The following is a 23096-nucleotide window of genomic DNA, read 5'->3' as shown; positions in this document are numbered from 1 at the left end:
TGACGACACCAGTCCTACTGGCAGTGCTAGGAATGCTAGAACACCTGCAGAAAAAATGGGGGGAAAGCCGATTATTATCATAACATAATGACATACAGGATCATTTCATAAATAGTAAATTTTCACCATGTAACTTCCTTCGAACATCCTGCCTTGTGAAGCTACACGAGAGTGCAGGCGAGCAGCCGAAACTGGCTGCTCAGGCGCTCAGAAGAGACGTGCAGCCTTGCCCTGCATTCATTATGCTACTCAGGCTTTAATCTACTGAGCCGCTGTGTTTGTCACTCACCTAGTTGAACTAGATTGCTTTATTAACTGCATTATTCACGAAACGAGTTCCACTGTGTCCAGCCGTGCATGTATAAGGTGGCTGCTTGGACTGTGTTCAAGCAAATAGGTACTGGTTATGTTGAAAATGATTTGGACTTTAGATTACTTTGCAAAAAGGAATATTACGCATAATATTCTGTCAAATGCTGTTTTGAGTCCTAAGAAATCGCATCAATAGACGATCCAAACAAGAGGCTGAAACAAAGTTCTAACTTTTTTTGGATATACAGACATACAGTATGTCAATAGACTCCTGCTGCATGCTTGCTTCATCCAGATCCATGTATGAATATATATGCCAGCTTCTGCTTTTCTCCTATTTTCCCTTCTGTCCACCTCCCTCTTCTTTCCATCTTTGTACCAGCAGAGCACATGGATCCCCTCCATATGAGATGTGTGGTGGTCGAGGCTCCTTCCTGTATTTTCTGCGCCTCTGTCGCTTTCGTGCTTGCTCTTGGGACTTTGTGGATTGTTACTGATTCTATTTTCTATTTAAATACAGATTTTAATTTAATTTCAGTTTACAATGAATACAGTAAATCAATTCATGACGGTCGGTCTTAGTGTCACAATTGCCTACTTAACATGCTAAGACAATCTGCGGGGGCCTGACAGATTCGCTTTCTCCCGCTCAATTCCATAAGGAAGCCGTGTAGTGACAAGTCATTAGCAGGTGCCTGTGGGGAATATTGGTCTTTATTGGTGTATGTCATCCAGACAGCAAGAAAGTCATAGAGAGAGGAACGTGGAAGGCTTTATTAATGTCCTCCTCTTTCCGTCCCTGTTGACACTGTTGAACACAGCTAATGTGACACATTTGCGGAGCTCCCACTGGCCAGTTTCTATGCATTGAGCTGAGAGCAGAGCACATGTTAAAGCAAAGCTAACATCATTTAAATTCCTGACTGAATCTGATCGTATCACCCCTTTCTTTTCTTCCTCTTCCCTCTTTCATTATGGGAACCACGGGGACAAGGAGCCGGAGCTTCCTGAGACACATCCTCCACCCTGGGCCGCTTTGCACCTAAAGCTCATTTTCCATCTCTGCATTCAACGTCATTCAGTTTTTTTCTTCAGTTTCCCTTTGTTCCTGACAAAATTGTCTTATTTAATATTTATCTTACTGCCAATGAGACAAAAAACAGAAATGTGTTATTGTCTCACAACAGAGCTGTCGTTGGCACACCACCCTAACGCCTTCAATTTCTTCGGAAGGGGGAACAAACGTATAGTTTTCAGATTTTATAAGGCTTTTAAAAGTTATTTCTGATCAGGCCACTGTTGGTTTCAGCTAACTTTACTCAAAGTGGAAGAAATAATTCCTACACTGGGACTATTTCCAAATTTGCTATGATACATATGTGTTTTCCGACAAAATGTTGGCTACAGGACAGTACTGTCTTCAAAATTTTCACCCGGTGCAGTTTTTGGACAACAATGGAGTGCTACGACACAGAGGAATAAGCCGTATCAGGCGCTAGTGGGATCAGTCCATTGTTGTTTTATTCATACCCTGAAAGAGACGAAGTAACAATGTATGGACAAGCCCGGTAGGACATTCACGAGGTCTCTGCAGTATGGAGCTTTAAATGAGAATTAATGGTTGTTTTTAAGCCTACTGTTTTCCTAAAACCCCTCAAAAATAAAAGAATACACAGTCTCACGCCACTAATGTGACCTAGATGTTATGGACAACGCTTAACTCCGGTTCTGCCTCAGTAACTATGGAAACCAAGTTTCAATCTCCAAGAGGGGCAGAGGAGAAGGGAGAAGAGGTGAGAAGTGAAATCTGTTTGAAAGGGACAGGATACATGTTTGATTTTTAAAAAGCCCAAGCAACAGTCAATATCAGTAATATCGCTCTGGTTTGTCTCTTTGTTCGCGGAGAGATTTGAAGCAGAACCCCAAAACCACTGACTATTAAAACTCGGCCTCTGAATCATTAATCATATTCCTCCATACTCAATCACACAGACTTCCAGGATAGAGGGTCCAGGCCCTGTCTTCCATTAACCAAGTCTGTCACATCTCTAATCCGCACAGCCCACTCCAGACCCATATCTGGTAGACGACACACACACACGCGCGCGGCCGCTGTTGATTTATGACTGCTCATTCCTGCTTGAAATGATCCTTTAAACCCAACTTATCAATGCAGAAGTGTTGATGATCCTGGGTAACGAGTCGTCAACACATTGGGACAAGCTTAGAGAAGATGCATGAGTAAAAACACAAGAAGAAAATTAGACAAAAAGACTAAATCTGAATAAACATCAGACATTAAGCTTGTGGATAGAGAGACCTTAGATCTCTCATTTGAATATGAAGCTGCAGGTAATGCTAAAAAATGAAAAGAAAAAGATAATAAGGGACAATTAAGGCAATTAAGATGTTTCACAATGTGATCTGGCTCGAGCCATGCCTTCAATCAGTAGCCAAACCCGTCTGTCACAACCTGGTGACCTGACAATCGGCTGCTATTGAATAAAACATATCACCGGGGCTCCTTCTCCAAACACCGTTATCCTGGAAATGGACAAAGTAAATGCTGTGGCACACATTCTCCTGATTTGTTAAGGTGATCTGCGCGGTTTTCGCTCTGATCTACAACCAACATGTATATTAATATTCATGCGCTATTTTGCAATTTAGTCAAATCACATTTTATTAAAGATCACCTCTAAAAGGGGAGGCGCTGCTTTTCAAGTTAGCTGGCACAGACATCTATCTGCCCACATATTCATTAGTGCTGAATGAATACAAAGCGGGGATAAAGAAAAAAAAAAAAGTGGCTTTTAGATTCAGTGCGCTGGGTTATGTGTACTGTAGCTTATGTGATGCTTCGTCTTTAACTTCAGCAGGTCATAATAAGACAGCACACGGGTTCCCAAACAACTCATTAGTAAGTTAAGCACATACTGTACATGAAAATGTTGAAGATGAATGACAATAATAACAATAGAAGAACATAATGTTGTTGTCTGAGTTATTTAAACTAAGTAATGTAATGTAGTATGGCAAACCTCATGAATTATTGAGCAGAATTAGCTATTAGCATCTAGCAGTCTGGTCAAAGGCCTGGATGGTGCAAAGAAAAAGTAAATAGTAGACAAGCAGAACCAGGAAGAAACACCTGTGTTTGAAATGTGATAAAACAGAATATCTTTCATGTACAATATTCTGAATGAGGCTGCAGATTGGTTCATAAAGGTTTGGGTTACCATTGACGTTACTAGCAGCTGCCGGTCTATTCTGTTAAACGGTGGTGTGTTCGATGCATTAAAAAAGTTGGGAAAGACAAACGCACCTCTCTGGTTTCATGCAAGTTGATTTCTATGGCTCTCTATTGTTAAGTTTCTGTGGCAGAGTTAAACGCAGCTTAAGAGAAAATGCTGTCAAAATTTAATTCTCAATTTCACAGTTTTACTCTGGTCCGTTGATCCGTTTGCCAATCAGCCCCAAGTTCCTGTTCTTTTAATTCATTGTCACTCTGCCTTTCAGACCGTCTTTAGAGCGGCCCTCATCTTCCTCATGTCCACCCCATCCTGGTTGTCCAAGGTGTCTCAATCAAAGTCTGAAGCTGCTGACAGTACCGCTGATGCCCCTGAGGACTGTTTGTTAGCTTTAAGTAGATCTAATAGGAGAACAATAAATAGGAGGTGGTGAAGAAGTAGCATGTCCATTGATCTCTTTGCACAACAAAGCCTGACGACGCCAACCCATTGATTTTGACAGTATGCATTATATTGCCGAATTTCTGTGTGTGTGTGTGTGTGCAGTGACTACACACAAGCATCCGTGTGTTTGGCTCTGAGGCAAATGGGTGTCATTTGTCACGTTTGCGCGTCCAGCTGATGGAGAGAGAGCGCAAGCGGGGCGAACTCAGACAGAGAGCCCCGGCCCGGCCTCCGCAAAGACATGCACGGGGAGTGAATTAACGGGAGAAACGATTGAAAAGACCCGAGAAGCAACCCGAGCATCGTGAACACCCATTACTGAGTTGAAGTGCTGCGAAGAACACGAGAAAATTGGACGGGAGAGGGGAAGAATGGCGAGGTCGGACGGGGTGGGAAAACGTGCACGGAGGGGGCCGGGGGTAGCAGAGGGAGATGTGTGGGTGTTTCATCAGAACAGGTCACGGACAAAATCTGGATTACGCACGTTAGATGGATGACCAAATAGGACACTCAGAGGAACATAAGGTGTGAGGGTGAGAGAGAATATAGGAGGCACATTTTGAAACATTCGTCTTGGTCAGCCGCGCTCTTCTACTCAGCATGATGTTCTTCTCCACCGTCATTCGTGCATGTTTGCTGTTTTCATGATGCTCTCTCAACAAACAGCCACAAAAGCAGAGAGAGGAGTGTCCTATTATATACTTTATGGGGATGAAGGGCAAGACACAGCTGTTATCACTCACGTCAACCTGTTGCCTTCACTATCTATATCACCCAGCTGATCATTTAAGAATAGCACATGCTAATATCGTGGAGACAAACAACGCCCCATGTCTACTCACTCACAGATTATGCCCTCATATATTTGACTGATGGTGCGTTTCCATTGTCCAGGTGCAGGATGTATGGAGGGAGGAGCAATGCATGCATGAAACCTGCTGAATTAGGGCTCTTTTGAATGCACAGGACGCGGCTGACATTCGCCGGAGTCCTCCATTGATGTCATCGGGGACATCAATAAATCATGTTGCAAAGCAGGAACCTGTGCGCTGATCCCGACCAGGCTTTGTCCCACCAATCATTCACTATTAGACTCAGTGTCAGGGGGCCAGAGTGGCTGTCACTGAAGCTCCACCGGCGGGATGGAAAACAGCGTAACATTTACTCCTGCTGATGAAATTCTGCATCAGATCCACTCATAAGTTAAGACTCCATCGCTGTGGAACAATACAGCTCAGGCGCACTGCATCATGAATCTTCCAGCCTAATCAATCACACCGGAGCACTTAGTGTGCGGTATGCAGGCTATCAGTGCTCGTGCACTAGTCTGGCTGCATGATCAATCCTGAGGGCGGCTCGCTGTGGAGGATATTTATCTTTTCCTCCAGGGGTCACCTCATGCTTCGTGCGACGGAGAGCGGCGCGGCTCCAACGTGTTCAGCGACAATCTGCCTATGAAGCGAGTTCTGGAGCCAGGACGGTTGTGCCGCATCATCAGTGGGCAGCTGGCTGTGGCACTATTCAAAGTGGAGGCTCCGCAGGGAGCCAAAAATAGGAGCTGCAAAATCATCCATCAATAAGGCTTGTGACGGTTTGTCAGGCTGTACTTCTAAACTGCTACTGCTCTGTCGTCATCCTCCTGCTCAGCGGCATGACGGGAAGTAACTGAACTGCATTTATAGGGAACAAATAGCAAATCTAGCCAAGGTCACATGTATGAATGACTGAGGCTGCAATACAAAGATGAAATATCTAATAGTATGACAGTGTTTGCTCTGCAAGCTATTTATATCACCGTTAACATAATTCTGATTTATTTTCTTATTAAGTCCCGATTTGCATACCTATTAAGGTGTGTCTAGCCTCTCTCTCTCTTTCTCTGTGTATTCTCACCTCCCTCCACATCCCTCTCCTTTCTTTGCTTCATCTTCTCTTTTTCAATACAGGAACCAGGTGGACAAGGAGCCAAAGCTTCCTGACACATGCCCCCCACTCTGAGTCTGGTTCCCTGGGGTAACTCCTCATCTGAAGATGATCTTCTATCTCCGTGTCAGTGCAACACTTGATGTTTACTGGTGAGGGACTGGATGATTATGTGAAATGTTAACAGTTTTATAGGTTGGTGTTAAGTCAAACAAGTAACTCAACAAGTAACAACTAGTATCGTAATTACTCAAAAGGAATAGATACAATTTAATTATTCATTTCTGACAGCATGAAGGCACAAGATCAACCCTCGGATTCAGTCTGATAGCAGCATTTTTCACTTTTATCTTTCAGTTTTGAGCAAAATGTTCCATGAACCCATGAAGCATTTTGACTGATCAATAATTAACTTGACATCTCCAATTGGTGGATTGCTCGATACCACCTCAGATAAAAGTTAAGAAATATCTCAACTTAACTGATCCCTTTTAGGGGTCTACATCTTCGGTAGTTCAAATCTGAAGGCAAAAGAGCGCCAGAGATGCAATAAAGCAATAAATCAATTCAGAAAGAATCTGAAAGAGACTCCTGCTTGTGCTCTCAGTGTGCATTTCTCCAAATACCTTTTTTTTTTTTAACTAAATGTCTGAGATGTAAAAGAAGTAAGGGGAGTTACTGTATGTCCATTGTGTAACAAACTAATGGGATAAACATGCATAACTGCTTGTTCAGAAGCCCAAGGGCACTGAACCATGGCTGATAATTAAATATGTCCTCCTCGCCACCCGGCCGGCGCTCGATGGATCACATTTAGCTCCGTTTATGCTAATAACAACCACTCCACAGCAGCAGACAGACCACCGTGGGATTCCCCCCAAATCCTCTGAGGCAAACGGAGAAAGCTTTATCTACAGCGTTCGTCAGAATACCAATGAGCCTATATCACATCATAGCGGCGCACACCGCGGCTCTGCTTCCTCTAAATGAATCCATATCTCACTGTGAAGGAATAAAGGCTGACAGGCCCAAATCAAAGCAATCATAAGACTCAAATGGGCAGTTTTCTTGAAGGTAGTCCGAGGCTTTAATTTAAAGCTTTGACGTGCTGTCAGAGTGAGACGCAGAAACAGATCAGATCCATCAGCTTCAGGCGGACAAAACCCTTTATCAGCACGCCGACCGGAGAGCTGTCTGACTAACTGCTGGTAAGATTGGATTATCACGGCTGGACAGAGAGCTATCGGCCCTCACTGACTTCAGGGGACCCACTGGACTTAAAAATACCACTACCAAGAGAACCACGGTGGTACAACTACAATCTACCCACTACTGCCTGGATATGTGCATCTCTAAAGCAAAATAAACATGACAATGCATTATCATTCATTCATCTTCTGTAACCGCTTGTCCTGTGAAGGGTCGCAGGGGCCTATCCCAGCTGTCATCAGGCGAGAGGGGGGTACACCCCGGACAGGTCGCCAGTCTATCTCAGGGCTAACACAGAGAGACAGACAACCATTCACACTCACACCTACGGCCAATTTAGAATCACCAATGAACCTAACCAGTATGTCTTTGGACGGTGGGAGGAAGCTGGAGAGAACCCACGCAGACACAGGGAGAACATGCAAACTCCACACAGAAACAGGATGGATTCAAACCCGGAACCTTCTTGCTGTGAGGAATCACTGCTAACCACCACGCCACTGTGCCGCCCCACCACACATTATGTTGTTACCTATTACCCAAAACAATGGGGTATATGAGCACACTGAGAGCAGCGCTGACATGCTCATCTGTCTTATGTTAGAGGTGGGAAAATAAAAGAAAAGTGCATGACCTTATCTCATTATCACCACTGAGGACAGCAGAACTTGTACTGGGAGGCGTCCAGATGAATCATCTACGCAGCTGTGCAAGTACAAAAGGGTGAATGACTTCTACTGCCTGACTAATACTACACTACACTTGACTTATTCTTTAAAATGTTCCTCCTGTTCAGAGTAGCAAGAGTTTTGAAAGTGACTCCTCAAAATGTTCTATTTTGTTCCGTACTGGTGCAAAAATGCACCTGATGAATCATTAGTAGTGGTGTAAAGTAAAGTTTTGTACTGAAGTACAACTCCACCGTGCTAATCGGTTACAGCTTATCTTGCAGAGGTTTGCCGTGGGCTGGAGCCTAGCCCAGCTGACACTGGGCGAGAGTAGGGGGATACCATGAACAGGCCACCAGTCCATTACAGGGCTAAGCCAGAAAGACAAATAACCACTCACACTCGCATGCATACCAACCATATAGAAACACCAGTTACCCTAACATGCACGTCTATAGATTGTAGGAAGAAGCACCCTGAGAAGAACCATGCAGACACAAGGAGAACATGCAAACTGGACTCAAGACGGTTACTTTCTACATTGACTCCACCACATTAAGTTTACTCAACTATATTAAACAGCTGTGGTTACTTTGCAGCAAAATTGTCACAATAAGTGAATTATCTAATAGAGCATGGGTGTCAAACTCGTTTTAGTTCAGCATAGCAGTTACTTTTATTGAAAAATTGCAGTTAATGTCTTTAATGTAATTTTTGCACTTGCAAATTTATCCCGCGGGCCAGATTGGACACTCTGGCGGACCAGTTTTGGCATAAACGTGCCAGTTTATAAAATGACTAAAATCAACTCCACCTCAGCCTGCTACAATACTTACATGCTGCTTATATGTTAATGCACTAATAATGATCCAGTAGAATAACATGTGAAACTGAACACAGACAAAAATTGTGTTCTTGACCTTTTTAAATAAAAAATAGTGGACATCTTCCACCATGAATCATAGGCATCAAGCTTCATCAATTGATCAGTAAAGATGCTCATTTGTAAAATGATTAGCTGACGAATGAGGCTAAAACTTAAGGTGATTAACCTGAGGTACTGTTGCAGACAAGGTTAGACAACCAGTCGCCATTTTGAATTTGACTAAGTTAACTGATATAACACAATGACTAAGTTAACTGATATAAAGCTATTCATCCTGGAAAGACAAATTAAGAGTCTCTGCTGTATAAATACAGCGTCATCTTTACAGTAGCACAAACAGACAAATTCCTTTGGTTTGCTCTTGGGTGTGTTCATGTGCCATTCTGGGTAGAGTGTCTGTCCCAAGGGGGGAAACGGACAGATAGGGCACATCCTGTGCACCACTGGGGCCGTCCTGGAGGAGGCCTGGATGGGCGGAGTGGCGGTGTGGCGGAGAGGCGGAGCAGGGAGGGCTCTACAGATGTGAGCCCAGAGATAAGAGGCAAAGCTTTCGTAACGGGATAATGGCTTCCTGTTTAAATGCTCCACAAATTGTTTGTCAGGTTACAGCGGCTTTGAACACAGACGTGTTTATCTGAGAATCAGGCGGAGGGAGAATGCGAAAACAAGAACAACAAAGAGTCCTTGTGCTGTTTACTGGGATAATGATTTAGCTACGGCAACTGTGACAGCAGCAGCGGATCCGACAGGAAGGAGAGACATTAAACAGGAAGTTGTCTGGAATCTGAGGAGAAGGCTGAACTACAGGCCTGCAGTCATACTCCATTACAGTCAGAGCTACAGAGAATTTAACATTTCTCCTGGTGACTGTGACTTTAGAAACACCACAAAATTACTCCAAGAACACATTTTAACCAAATAAGACAAGACGTCATCCGAATGGGATGATTACTTAAGCCTTATGTACTTATTTAAAAATCACAACAACTCATTTTTTAAGGAGCCGATGTCAAAACACAATTTGCACTTTTTCAGGGGAGACATTTGGAAGCTGCTGCCATACTTGTCTGAATTTGTTCTGAAGACCGAGCTGCCAGACCAAACCTAATTTGCTGTCTTCTCAGCTGTTTCGGATGTAATCTGTCTGCTCACAGTAAAGAGAATTTACATAGCTGGACGATAGAAAGCACAGAAAAACACGGCAATGAGGGTGACCTTAGGAAATTAGAGAAAACTCTTGTCATCCGTCTTAGTTCTTCTCTATCTCTTTTTCTGCCTGCAGCCAGCAGATGTTCAGGCACATCTGTCTCCTACGGATGACTCCTCCAGGGAGAGCAATGAGAAATGTCTGCATAGAGACAGGGATCCGAGGTGGGTGTCTAAACCCTCCACACTGAAAAAAAGAAACCTTAATGGAGGTTTAATAAGGTGGATCTCAAGCTGAATGCATGAAAGAGAAGTGAACACTGTGGTCTCAAACAGGGGACTTATCAGGACAAAACCAAAAGAGAGGCCCTAAAATATGGCCTGTAATATAAACTCTACACAAAGCTAGTCCACAGCTTGGACTTTCTCTCTTCAGATTAAACTGCCACCGTGTGACCTTGCTCCACCTCTGCTACAGCGTACAGCGCTCAGCTCGCCTCAGCCCGGTCCAAGTTTAACACTTCTGAGGGATTGGGGCAGATTTGTCAGAGACATCCTTTGGCTCCAGTGTCCTGAGGTGGAGCTTGTTGGTGAATACAAGATATCATCAGCCTGTTTAGCTAACAGTCCTGGAGCCTGGTGGGCAGTCTGACCCCCACGCTCCATATTCATGTGACATTCTGCGCTGGTAGTCTGCCAGAGCTTTGTATATCAGCTCCCAGAGCCTTGATCCTACCCGGCGAATTTAAATCAGCGCTGACTTGAACTGTGACAAGAACTAAGGGGAAGGCAGCGCTGTGTGCGCAGTGTCTGATGTCGGCAACTTGGGGGACGCCAGGTAATTCAGCAAAGGAATATTTCATTTGCAGATAAAACACAGAGAGAATCAAGATTTGTGATTGGACGCTGAAGATCTCCTAGAAGTATTTCAATACATGATGAATAAACTACATTCTCATGCTTGTGTGAATGCAAATTTTGTGAAAAAATCTTCAGTCTGCGCCGCGGTGATTACTAGTTTCATTACTCGTTCACATGTTATACATATCGTTCACATTAGCATCCAAATCTAACTTGATTTTGTCTGAAAGCTCCAACATATCCAACTTTGGAAGTACTGTCTAAAAACAAACTCTCATACTTAGTCGTGGCTAGTTTAGAGTGTGCACACAGGAAGAGGCTAGCAGACTGTGGAAGAATAATGAAAATTAGCGAGTTGAAGAGATGACAGAAAAAGAAAACCTTTAGCGAAGCGGGCAGGTACCAAGGTGAACTAATCTCAACTCTGAAGCAACGACCACTGGAAGCGACCCCAGTGATTGACATATGACACAAACGTCCACATTCTGCAGAGTGATGGAGGGAACCTAGGTGGAGCTGCAACGTCATTGACATTATTCAGTCTGTTCCTTTCAAATAGAGAGCAGTGACAACAATTTGAGTCAGTTTTGTTGGAAATATACAAGAGGGCTAACTAGGGAACAACAGTCTGGGGCATCAACTGTCAAGTTTCTTCCACATATAAAATGATTTTTCCGTCGCCCAAGCCTTCCCTCACCATGCTGAATTTGCCGGAAAGTTTTGGATGTTTTTTCCTTGCTGTACATGTTTGTATCGAACATCAATCAACTGTATCAGACACTTTGGTCATCGCCTCAGAGTTGAGATTTGTTTGCCTCACCAAATGTCTTTTTGCGACTTGTTGAATTCAATGGTCTCTTGTTGCCACGTTGCTGTTAGTTGCTTCCAGTGTGTATTCCCCTTTGCTACAGTGACAAGGTTTTTTGTTTTGACTATCGGGTCTTAGCCACTGTTTTAATTTAAATCTTACTAAATAAATTATTGTATAGATTCAGCAACGTACGATGGAAGCAAGCTGCTGAAAAAAAATAGTATTTCTGCTGTGTAACCCCCAGCCTCAGGTAACAACCTTCTATTTTCTCTTTGCAAAGTGTCCACTGGCATGTTGGTCATTTGTATTCACACCCAGGACACCCTGTTAATGCCCTCACCCCCCCTCCAGGTCTACTCACTCAGCAGCTGGCAGCGCAGGACCTGCAGGCTTGTCTTCATGGTATCATGTGATCCGGCTCCTCCTCCACAGTGCTCATGGTTCTCTGGACAAACACAAAAGAAGAGGTAAGATGAAACTCCTTGCTCAGGTATCAAAATCACATTCAAGCCGTGGTCAGTGTGACATGCTGTGATTGCATCTGGGGAGGTTTTAGTAGAATGAAACAGGATGAAGGGATTGAAGAACCAAACCTCGACAGTTTAATCCTCCTGATGACCACCACACAGAGCATGAAGTGAATTAGACGTAACTAACATTTCACGAAAGAAAGGCCAAGTAGGACTGGTCAGCCTCAACTGTCAGGCTTCAAACCAGCACTGGCATGCTGCAGGCTGTGCTGGTCGGTAAAACCAATTATGAAGCATTAAACATTGACCAGTAAGCCTTGTTCTGAGACAGCCACTGCGCGCATGTCAGCGAGAAGAGTACCCAAGGGTGCACTTTAGGAGAATGACTCACTGACGGCCTTCTGCTGAATGAAAGGCCATGCACACACACACACACACACATCTCCTTTCACCCCTGGAGGAGTGTGTGCACGTGTGTTTGCCTCCTTTTGTAGAAACGCTCCCGGGCAAGACACCTCTCACCCACACACTCTACATAAACAGACTTCTAAGGGAGTGTATATGAAAATATAAACACACACCTAAGCACCCTTCACCTTACCTGCATGAATAATCTGATGTGAATGTGGCATGTGAAATTGGATTTGCGCCCCCCAGGATGAGAGCTCTGGTTGCAGGCGACCTGTGCTTCTGCGGGAGACGCGTGAGATGAGAGGCACAGGCAACAAAAGCACAGTGTACTGAGCCTTTCATAAGGCTTTATTTCTCATAAATGCAGCCCCGCTCCGGGGAATGAGGAGAGGCAGCGCACTACATCTGAGTCATCCTGTTTATATTGCTGTCATTGTGACAACCTTTTAATGCCTGTAAACTATGTGGAGTTATAAATCTGAATGCAAGCACTGACTGCTTTTGAGAACTAACGAGGACGGTGGAAACCAAACTCAGGGTGCGATGGTGCATTGACGTAATCTTTGATGTTGATTGTGTGAAGTTGTCAACTTTGGTGGAATATGTTGACACGTTGCAATGTTTATGTCCATTCCCAGTTATTGAGGGATGGACATGGTAAACAGTTTTGCATCTATATGCCACTTTTCAACCTATTGATACCCAAAGCGCTTTATAATCACATCTACATACTAACATTCGTACATAATTGCTCTGCATCTCGGGGTTCAGTGTGTTGCTCAAGGACATTATATCATGTGGTCTATGTACTGAGGATCAAACTTCTAACCTGCTCCACCTACTGAGCACACAGCCACCCAGCAAGACCCAATGAGATGCACACTTAGCAAAAAATGAAACAGCCCACAACGGCAGCGCAAGCATCTCAGCAGAGAAGATCGTCGGAGTCCTTGTTGGCGTTCAGTGCCTAGGAGTCGCCGTTGCTTCCTCATCTGTTGTTTTTGAGACAACAACTCAGCAAAGGCTCTCTAGAAGCAGATGCTAAAGGCTAGCATTGTAGCACCGCTTTCCAGTGCGTTTGCAAATTGCAAGCAGTTTGCTTCTGCACATATAGACCTATAAAACTAAAGGACGTAGATTTCCATTAGGATTAAGCTCTAAGTGGGACGTAAGCAACTTTTATCATTAGTTGGTTTTATGTTAAAATACGTTATTTTGAGAAAGCGGTTGAAATTGTTGTGGTAGAAGTTATGGTTGTCATACGGCAGTAAGTTAGGATTAGTCAAATGAGATATTGTTTAATCTAAGGAAAAAAAAAAGCAGTGGACTGGCAGTGTAACCAAAAACTTAACTGATTATTTAGTTAAACAAATATTAAATACTGTAAGTGTGAAATGTCAGCTTTTCATAGACTACCACTAAATATGTTATATAAATTACATAAAAACAAGTGAACTGCAACATATATAACAGTATAGTACAACTACAAAGCACATAACTCAGAAAAAATCTGAATAGACTTGTGTCTTGCTTTCCTTTTAACAAGGGAAAATTAAAAACATGAAATGATGAGCACAGAATCGTATCAAATGGCAAATCGGGGAAGAAAATCCCAGGCTCAGCTCTCATTTTTTACAAAAGAGATATGAAGAATAAAATGAATACAAAAAAAATAACAGTAAAATAAATAACTAAAAGGGGCTATCATCAAGACACACTTTAAAATGACATATGGACACAATTTTGTTCAAAAAATGAAAACCGAGATGCACTCTGCTTCGCCGCTCTTAACTCACAGCTCTGACCGTAATGATGTGAGCTCAGTTGTAATACGGTGCGAGTAATTGCAAAAAAAAAAAAGATAAGGATGCAGACAGTGTTTTTTCCCAGCTTCACATCTGAAGAAATGAGTTGCAAACACATCCTCACAGCAACACCATGACACTGCAGTGATAGCATCCCCTTAGTTCTACTCCTTCTCTGCAATTTAACTCTTCTAGCATCACGTTCGCGGCCTAATGAGCTCAACAGCAGGGAGCGAAGACAGCGGCCGAGCCTCTCAACGGTGATTACGCCTCATCAGTGCTGCAAGACCGGTGCAGGCTCGTAGACGCGCTCTTTAATTTGCCGGGCACAAGGGGTGAGGCTGTGGGTAAAGGTGGATGAGGGGAGAAGAGAGTATTTCACGTGTACTTGTTATCACAGAGCAGGGGCTGTTTTTGTTGAGACAGTGTTCAGCTCTTCTAGCTCCCCTGCTGAGCTGAAGTTGAATTATAGTTCACACATGCAGGTAAAAGATAATATAGGATGACAGTCAGGGTCGCTGCACTGCCAAAAGCCCGGACAGGATGAGGGCTTCATTGGCAGCTGCTGACAGTTTTGTTGCTGCACTTCTTCACACTGGCTCAACCGCACAGAAACCTGGATTCAATTGCAGACTCATGGATCTAAAACATAAACCACATATGCAGCATTTGCCTGTCTTTTTATTTGAGTGCCTGGTAAGACCCAGAGTTGAGAAACTGAAGAAAATGGTTTTAGTGTACAGCTAATTCCTAGCTAATGGTCCACAGGTCTACCTAGGTGTCACATGCCCGCCTGAACTCCAGTGATGCCATAATTTAAATTAATTGAGTTAGGTTAGGAATAAGGCACAGCCAAGTCGTCGGCGAATTTAGCCACCCACATTGAGCTGCAAAACCTCCTTTGCAGGACCTCAATGGGTGACGCCACAGAGGGTTCATCCATCCATGCATACAATGGTGTATCTCAGAAGACAGATGGATGTCTATATTCTCTCTCAGCCAACAATAATATAATGAATTCAGTGTTTCAAACGTTGAAAAAACGGGGGAAAACAAACAATTTCTCTCAACCACTCAAAGAAAACACGCCGAACTAACAATGAACGAGCAATTCACGGGTAAAACAGTTTAGCGTCTCATGAGCAGCGGCAGCTTAGCACTTAGCCGCTAAGCTTTCAACTGGAGAGGGGGGAAAAAAAAGTTGCATGGCAACTGACATGCACACAGACGCAGCCGTCACCATAGCAACCCTAATGGTACATTATATTCAAATTCATTCACAAGGACATTTGGGGGCTCGAACAGAATTGGCAAAAAAAAAAAAAAAAAAAAAAAAATGAGAAAGGAGGAGATTTGGAAATTCTTGCTCACCGTAGGAGAAGCCCAGTAATAATCTGCTTGTGTCTCGGTCTTGGTGCATGCTTTGTGTTTGTGGTCCTGCTGACGGACCCCTGGTCCCCATGGCTCCCAGACTGCTGTTCTGAATAGTATTTCTGGAGGGGGCGCAGATTGGAGGCCAAGGTCACCCGAGACAGCACAATGAAATAAGCCCGTCACTCCATTGGTCTGTGGCCACCAGCCGCAGGGATAACAATGCTTTTAATTTTGGACTTCCCTCTATTCTGCCGTTATGTATAGGGGCCGTGATAGCAAGCTGGCTGCTTGCCCACAGCAGCAGCAGCAGCCTGAGAGCTTTTCCATAACAAGAGAGGAGGAGGAGGGAAGGGAAGTGTGGGAGTCGATGATGACAGTGTGAACCACAATGTTGTGTTCTCACAGACAGCTGATAACTGGACCTCCAATAACAACTGATGCGCCTCTCCTTCCAGTTTTGATGCCACACTCTCACGCTTTGGTTTATCTCTTCGCTATGAACCGGTGGGAGATTTCAAGCAGCTTGAAGGAGGAGATGCAGAAGGTGGAGTGTGAACGCTGTGGCCGGGAAGTAATTGGACAGGTGCAAAGATAATATTTGATGCAAAATAGCAGCTGGAGCGTCAGAACTCCCTCTGCCGTAGTGAGGCCGTATCTTTTGAAAGTGATTCTTTAAAAATGTTCTTTTTATCTTTCTGCATTTACAGTACGATCCCCCTGGTTGGCTGTGCTGTGGCATGTAAAAAGCTTATTACATCACTGCATCAAAGCCCTGGCTTGGCGGGATCTCAGCCGCATTTCAAGTTGTGCAAAATCCAACTTCCCTCAGCCCTGCCCTTCCACCGCGACCCAGGGGACGCGCTTACTCAGAGGGCGTCCATTTTGCCTTTGATGCCGTTTTACCCTTTGATGGAAATCGGCTAACAATCTCTGATAGCGCTGGGTCTTGCTCGATCCATGTGTTTCCTGCTCTCGTGCTGATCACAACCAAACCTGGATGGCTATGACTCAGGAGCGAGGCTTTACACCTGGGGGTGTTGACGCCACGTTGTTGACCTTGCAAAACAGCCAACTGCTTGGCACCAGCCACATAAGAGCCTGCCTTATTGTGCAAGGGGGAAGCTGATTATGACTGATTATGAACAATTCTGTTACAAAACCATTTTTCATCAGAGGGAAGGAGAAAAACAATGGCAGTGACTCAAGCAGCGACTGCGGCTGACCTGTGGGGCTTTCATAACACAATTGTCTTGCCAGGATACAAACAACAACTGAATGATTACAAGGATTGATCAAATGCAACAACAGACCCAAATTAAATGCAAGCTGCAAAACACCAGAGGATTTCCAATTGTCTTTCTAATCGTTCCCTCCCTGAAGGCAGCCATGTTGCAGAGTCACTGCGCTGCTGCGTTGCATGTGTGAGTGCTGTCAGTCGTGGCCCTGGATGGGTAAGCCTGGCAGGATGAGTTGCTGGTGCTGTGTCATGAAGGCTGGCGGAGCTTGTGCAGGTTATCAATCAGCGCATGCACTTCCCTCCAGGTCCTTCTTGCAAAACAGCAACACGCCGGCTATTAAAAGAACATTAGGCTCCCAGAATGCCGTTCACTGTGACGCTGAAGAGCAGAGACACGTCACCCTTCCTGCAGCCAGTCAAATGGTTAAATGGCAGCAGGACTAACACTGTTACACAGTGCATGCACTCTGTATGAACCTGGGAGAATTATAATTGCATCGCAAATTAAACTAAATATAGAACTTCTGGATTATGCTTTGCTGCCCTTTTGGTTTGAGCAGCTTTTATAGATTTCCGCCTTGCTGCCTTCCTCTACAGTTCTTTCATTGTTTGGACTTGGTGCCAGTTTTCCTGACCTGAAAATTTTTCTCTGTGGAGAAAGATGTGAACACTGGCATCTTCTTTGGCCTCTTTTCCAGGTTGCAGAAATAATAAACTTAACTGTTTAATGTCCAGCATGAGCACAGAAATCCCACCACCATAGTCCAGGAGTGTAGGCTATGTCATAGACTCTACATAGATTTGCTGCGGAAGTATAAACCAAGCTTGAGTCTCAGGTCATCAGGTATATCAGCAGCAGTAAGGTTCAAGTGAAAATCTTACTTCTTAATTCTCACCTGACTGCCTAGAGTCTCTGATTTAAGCTTTTTGGGTCGCCAAATCAAAGTTAAAACTTTTCAACAAAGAGCTAAAGACCTGGTTGTAGATCTTTGTGTTGTTGCCTTCTTCTCTAGTTTTTTCATTGTTTGGTTTCCTTTTGTGCCTTGATGGTGGTTTTCCTGGTCTGAAAAATGCAATATGCAATAGATGCAGCTGTACTGTTATACAGGGGCAGCCTACAGAAAAAAGACGTTTTATAAATCATATTTCTTGGTAGGGCTAAAGACCTACGGCATCATAACAGGCAATCAAGACCTGACTAAAGTTACATACACACACCGAACAGCTACACTCTAAAAACAAGAGCAATGCCAACAGTGTTACACTCATGTGTCTCAGTCTCCAGCATCGTTCTCAAAAAGATCAATTTTATGTTCTCGGTGAGCAAGCTGTCAGCTCACATCCATGTCTTGGCAATACTCCCCAGGTTAAGATATTGTAGTGTATATGCCAGTACTGAAAACCTAAGACAGTGGAGCACCACAGATGATGCGCTTGTCAGTAGTCATTAATGTAGACACATGAGCAGAAGCCTACTTTGTGTGTATGTCAGGGCAGGTGTTAAAGAATTGTTTTTTTGTGTGTGTGTGTGTGTGTGTCTTTATTTTACTTTGAAGCATAATTTTCATGCATGCCAAAACATCTCAGCTTCGTGTTACACCAACAGTGACGAAACCCGCAGGAGCTCTTGCAGGATGAATGAATTTGAAACTCGTTCAGCAGAGAGCTCCCACTCAGGAAGAGCAGAGCACCTGTGCTCAGGGGCAGCTGAGGAGGAGTAGAACAACATCACCGGCCTCTTCATTACTCAAAACGCAGACACACACACACAGCCAGGACCAATGACTAAAGCAATTCATCAGAGGATTCGTGGCCTAAGCCCTATCTGTGAGTGTGTGAACACATGTGAGACCCAGACAAAGAGATAAATGGTAGCCAACTAGAATTCCTGACGATTTGTACAGCTGCCACAGAGTCCATTTACAAGCAGAAAGTTTTACAGTATGAGCTTTCAGTGCACTTCAGAGCAGTTTAAATCTCCTGAAGTGTGTCCAAATTCCTTCAGTCCAAGTCACAAGCAAAGTGCAACTCAAGTCTTTAGGCACCAAAATCTCAAATGAGTCAAGCCTGGCAGCAGTCACAATGAAATCAGGTTCCTCAAGACTTCCTTTTTGTGAGTTGGACTCATGTCACAAGTCTTGTTCAAGTCTCACAGCAGACAAGTCTAATTCTTAGATCCTTAATTTGTCAACTCATGTCTAAGTCTCAAGGTAAGTAAATCACCAAACCTCAAGCCTGAGTTTGGATTTTTGTGACTTTGGCCGTGACTTCCCACACCATCTGAGTCCAAAGCAAGTTTTAAATCCTCCTTTTGTCATTCTGTTGGCATTAGTCTAACCCAGGTCTAAATTTAGATTCATGTTTCAGCATCAGATGCAATAAACCCTAAGCCACAGCCTGACATGCATCTCCCAAGAAATGTAGCCAAAATTTCCTTCCGTGTCAGTCTTTTCAGTGGTCGGCCACACCATCTCCCTTGGCATCTTTTCTCTTTTCCACGTTTCAGTAATCTCAAGAAACGTAATTGTTTGTCCAAATCCAACAGGAGCAGCTCAGTTGCAGGTGAAGTAAACAGAAAAACTCACCACTGTAGACCATGAGTGTAGGCTACGTCACAGACTATATGTAAATTGACTATATGATGTTCATGTCCAGTCTCAAGTCCCAAACTCAGTCCAAGGTTGTTGAGGGTAGTCAAGTCTCTGGAGACTTAAGTTCTCATCCTGTACAAATCTCTAAAGTCACCAGGTAATCCAGTCAAATGTCTCAAGAAATCCTTTTGTTCACACAAGTCCAATTCTCAAAAAAAGTGTCATGTCGAGTCAAATATGATAGCAGAAGGTGTCAGACTCAGAAAGTGCTGCATCATACTGGGAACTCGTTAAAACTAACAGAAGTCGACTGTCTGATAGATCCAGACACACTGTGCAACGCATGTCCTAAGGTCAGGACTGGAACAAAGAGCGAGACAAGTAACAGCCCTGAGAAAGAACCTGTGACAGACTTGTTATATCGTTGGAAAGAGGACACCGCAGCCCGAGAACAAATTGACTTGAGATAAAAAATGACACAAGGCTTACTTGATGTACTTTCAGAAAACGAGTGCTAGTGGGAAATTTATGAAATCAACTAAAATAGGAAATCAAGAGACGGGTTGAGAGAAAATGAGCAAAGCAAAAGAGTCGATTAGAAGTAGATAAGCTGTTCCATCACAACATCCAGTGAGTTCTCCTTTAAGACCACCTGATTGAGTGCTATTTGGCTTTTTTTGTTATTTACGCTGCACAGACACACACACCTGGAGACCTCGAGACCTTCGATACCTGCAAATCTCTTCACAGGCTTATTCCTTCTCTCCTGAGAGTTATTGAGCCAGGCAGTAAAGGCACAGACATTGGGATGCAGCTCAGCCTCGCCACTGTCTGAGTCGTAAATATCCTCCCCTCCATCTATGCCCTCCTCTCCCTCTCTTTCTTCTTTTCGTCCTTACGTGACCCCTGACGGACTGACTGTTGCTGCGAGCGGCTTGCTGATGATGAAGAGCAGCGAGAAACTGCAACGAGTGACGTCCCCATCGTTCTTGTCACAACCAGTAATGGAATCGAAAAAAAACAAAAGCAAAAAACATCACTGTTTCACCGGGCTCAGGATAACAGTTAAATTCACCAACGAGTGGTGAATTTGCAATTTACTGAATGCATAATGACTCTTCCCCATGTCATCCAGGGTTTGATGCATTAGTTTAATCCCAACCACTATTGGAAATGCATGTTGAGATTTGCAGGAGTTAATTGATTTATCTGCATGTTTTTCTTTGCAAAGTTGTGTCGACAAGTGCTGCTACAAAGAGAGGACAAGACTGGAGAGAGAGAGGGTCAAAAGGCAAACAACCTATTACAGGGCTTCTGATCATCTGCCGTGAGAAGAGGTAAATAATCAAGCTGCATATCGAGCAGAGATGCCTTGCCGAGCTAAACCTCCATTCCTTCTTTCAGATCTCAAACACCAGGAGAAAAACGTTTGATCAAAGACTCATCTTCGGCCTCTGTCTCGCAGCCGGATCTCTGTAGATCGCTGCGTTTCGCGGTGTGGCTGCACCTGTCAGGCCAGGAGACGGATTGATATGTAAAGTCTGTCTCTCCTGCGTTACCACATTGATTATCAGGCCACTGCCGCTCAATGAGGCCGCGGTAACGGATAACAAGCACATAATCCTCCACGTAATGGCTGTCAAGGATCTAAATTTACACAAGGAAAATAGGCTAGGAGAGCTTTGATGAAGTATTTGACCAAATCAATTAAAGATTTTTATCACTGCTGGACGCCCCTCTCTCTTTCGCTCTCTTTCTGAAGCGTTATTAAGACTATTTTCAGAACTGATTTAAACTGAACTAAAGCCGTTTTAACTTCAGCAAACAGTATATCGAGTGTCGGTTTGGTGATGACTTTCCGTTCTACGGCACGGATGCTTGGCAGGGTGGGGATGATTACACTAACTTTGCATAAGTGCACAGCTGCCTAACACCCTGAAGCTGGGATCCGTCAGAAGCAAAGGCTGTAGCCGTTCTCCGACAGCAGTTCTAACACGAGGCTGGATGTTGGAGAAAAGCCCTAAGCTGCAAGGTCTTCCCTTCATCTCCTATCTCTCTGTGCTCCCCACTTCTTTAATGCCATGTCATGCTTTCATCCGAATAAGTATCTTCCTCTTTCCCTTCTCACATCTTTACTTCAAACTCGGTGGACATGCTCCAAGTCCCTTGAAGCAAAAACGGGTGTTTTAAAGTCTGGAAGCTGGAAAATTTATTATTTTTTTTGTTAATAATTCAAACTTTCCAAACGAATGTCTACAGGATATATCAAGTTTATTATGAATTTGTAATGCTATGTTGATATAAAGTTATTAAGGGCTGCCTTCAAATGGCGTTTATGTGTTAACAAGAACTGTCCACATGAATGGCGCTCTCTTGTGGTATTCACAAGTTTTTTTGCATTAAGTTACCCGTAGTTAGCTAGCTAAACTGTTAGCCTCTGTGGCTCCTAGAAGCCAGTGGTTGCCAAGTAGTAGATTTTTCAGACCTTTGCCGATGTTACCACTTGAATCCCAAACATTTTGTGTAAATCCACTTCCCATATCATAACCACAAGTCCACAAGTTACATTTGAAGGCAGCGTGACTCTGAGTTAAGCTCAGAATGAAATAAAAGTGGTAAAATTGTACTCCAGTATTTAAAAATGCAGCCAACTGAGATTTTTTCATATTAACAATTGATCAAATTATATTGTGTAATCTGAAATAGTCTGTCCACTGGAAACCAACAGAGAATTGTCACCCAGCTCTACACTTCCCCTCCGATCTGCGCCGTGTCTTAGCGGGTTTTAGCATCTTTCGGCTCATTGTTTTGGTTTCTCAACCCCCATATTTTCTCTTTGGTTCACTTCGCCTCCATCAAAGTAGTTTCCAGGAGCGGCATGAATGTTCTGATAAATATAGTGCATATCATGGTCTCCAAAAAAACAGCAGACAACATTAGCAGCTTGCTACTGAGCAGCTAGCTAGTGGAATATTTAACAGCTAAACCATAAGAAGGTTTCCTCACAACCTAAAAGGAGAGTCTACATGAGATTTGTGTTCATTCATTGCCCTGAAACACAACTCTGAATGAATGCTTTGTTTGTGCAAATAGCAATTTCAACTTTATGTGGTTGTGTGTTTATTGGTTTCTGTCCCTTCCCTTTTACTTGATATTTCTTGTGTAAATACTCTTACGACAACTTGAGAATTTGCACATTCTCACGCAACTGAAAACTTAAATTTTTGCTGAATCATCCAAAGGTTTTAAGCATCCTGGGAACGGCAGCTCAAAGAGAAGAGTGCTGTAGAAAAATGTAGATTTCTTAAAAGATAAATGATTGAACCACAGACGATTGACATAGCAAATCAGATGAAAAATTCAGGCTTCTTTGCCTGAATAACAAAAGGCTGACTCAAGAGAAGAGTGACAGTCACTAGAAGAAAGTATTCACTTTCCTCTTACTTCTACTGACCCCTGACTTCCCCTGGAAAGCTTCTCTCCCATCAGATAGAAATCTCTCTTGCCTGCTCTACTCCACTCCCTCCTACATTCTGCCCAGCAACCACTTTTGAAAGCACTTTCAAACATTTTGGGCCAAGACGTTCAGTTATAAACAGTGTCTGCTTTGTCAAAATAAAAGCTGGGAAACTTTTGACTGGCACTATAAATCTGTCAGTGCATAAAAGGTTATATGGAGGTAAGCACTACATCAGAT

At 43.6% G+C, this 23096-nt stretch overlaps 1 protein-coding gene across 1 annotated transcript in view; it reads right to left on the bottom strand.

The window, feature by feature from the left end:
- tmem108 (transmembrane protein 108) overlaps positions 1 to 23096 on the bottom strand; it is a gene marked incomplete at its 5' end in the record, with an annotated part of 37417 nt that overhangs the window by 4870 nt on the left and 9451 nt on the right. Inside the window, 2 exons of the mRNA XM_084566647.1 lie at positions 5 to 44; positions 11873 to 11956. Of these exons, the coding sequence (XP_084422773.1) occupies positions 5 to 44; positions 11873 to 11956 (124 nt within the window). The remainder of the gene's footprint in view (positions 1 to 4; positions 45 to 11872; positions 11957 to 23096) is intronic.

Source organism: Chelon labrosus, assembly GCF_963514085.1.
Source record: "Chelon labrosus genome assembly, chromosome: 18".
NCBI lineage: Eukaryota > Metazoa > Chordata > Actinopteri > Mugiliformes > Mugilidae > Chelon > Chelon labrosus.
This window is presented reverse-complemented; position numbering and strand designations above follow the sequence as displayed.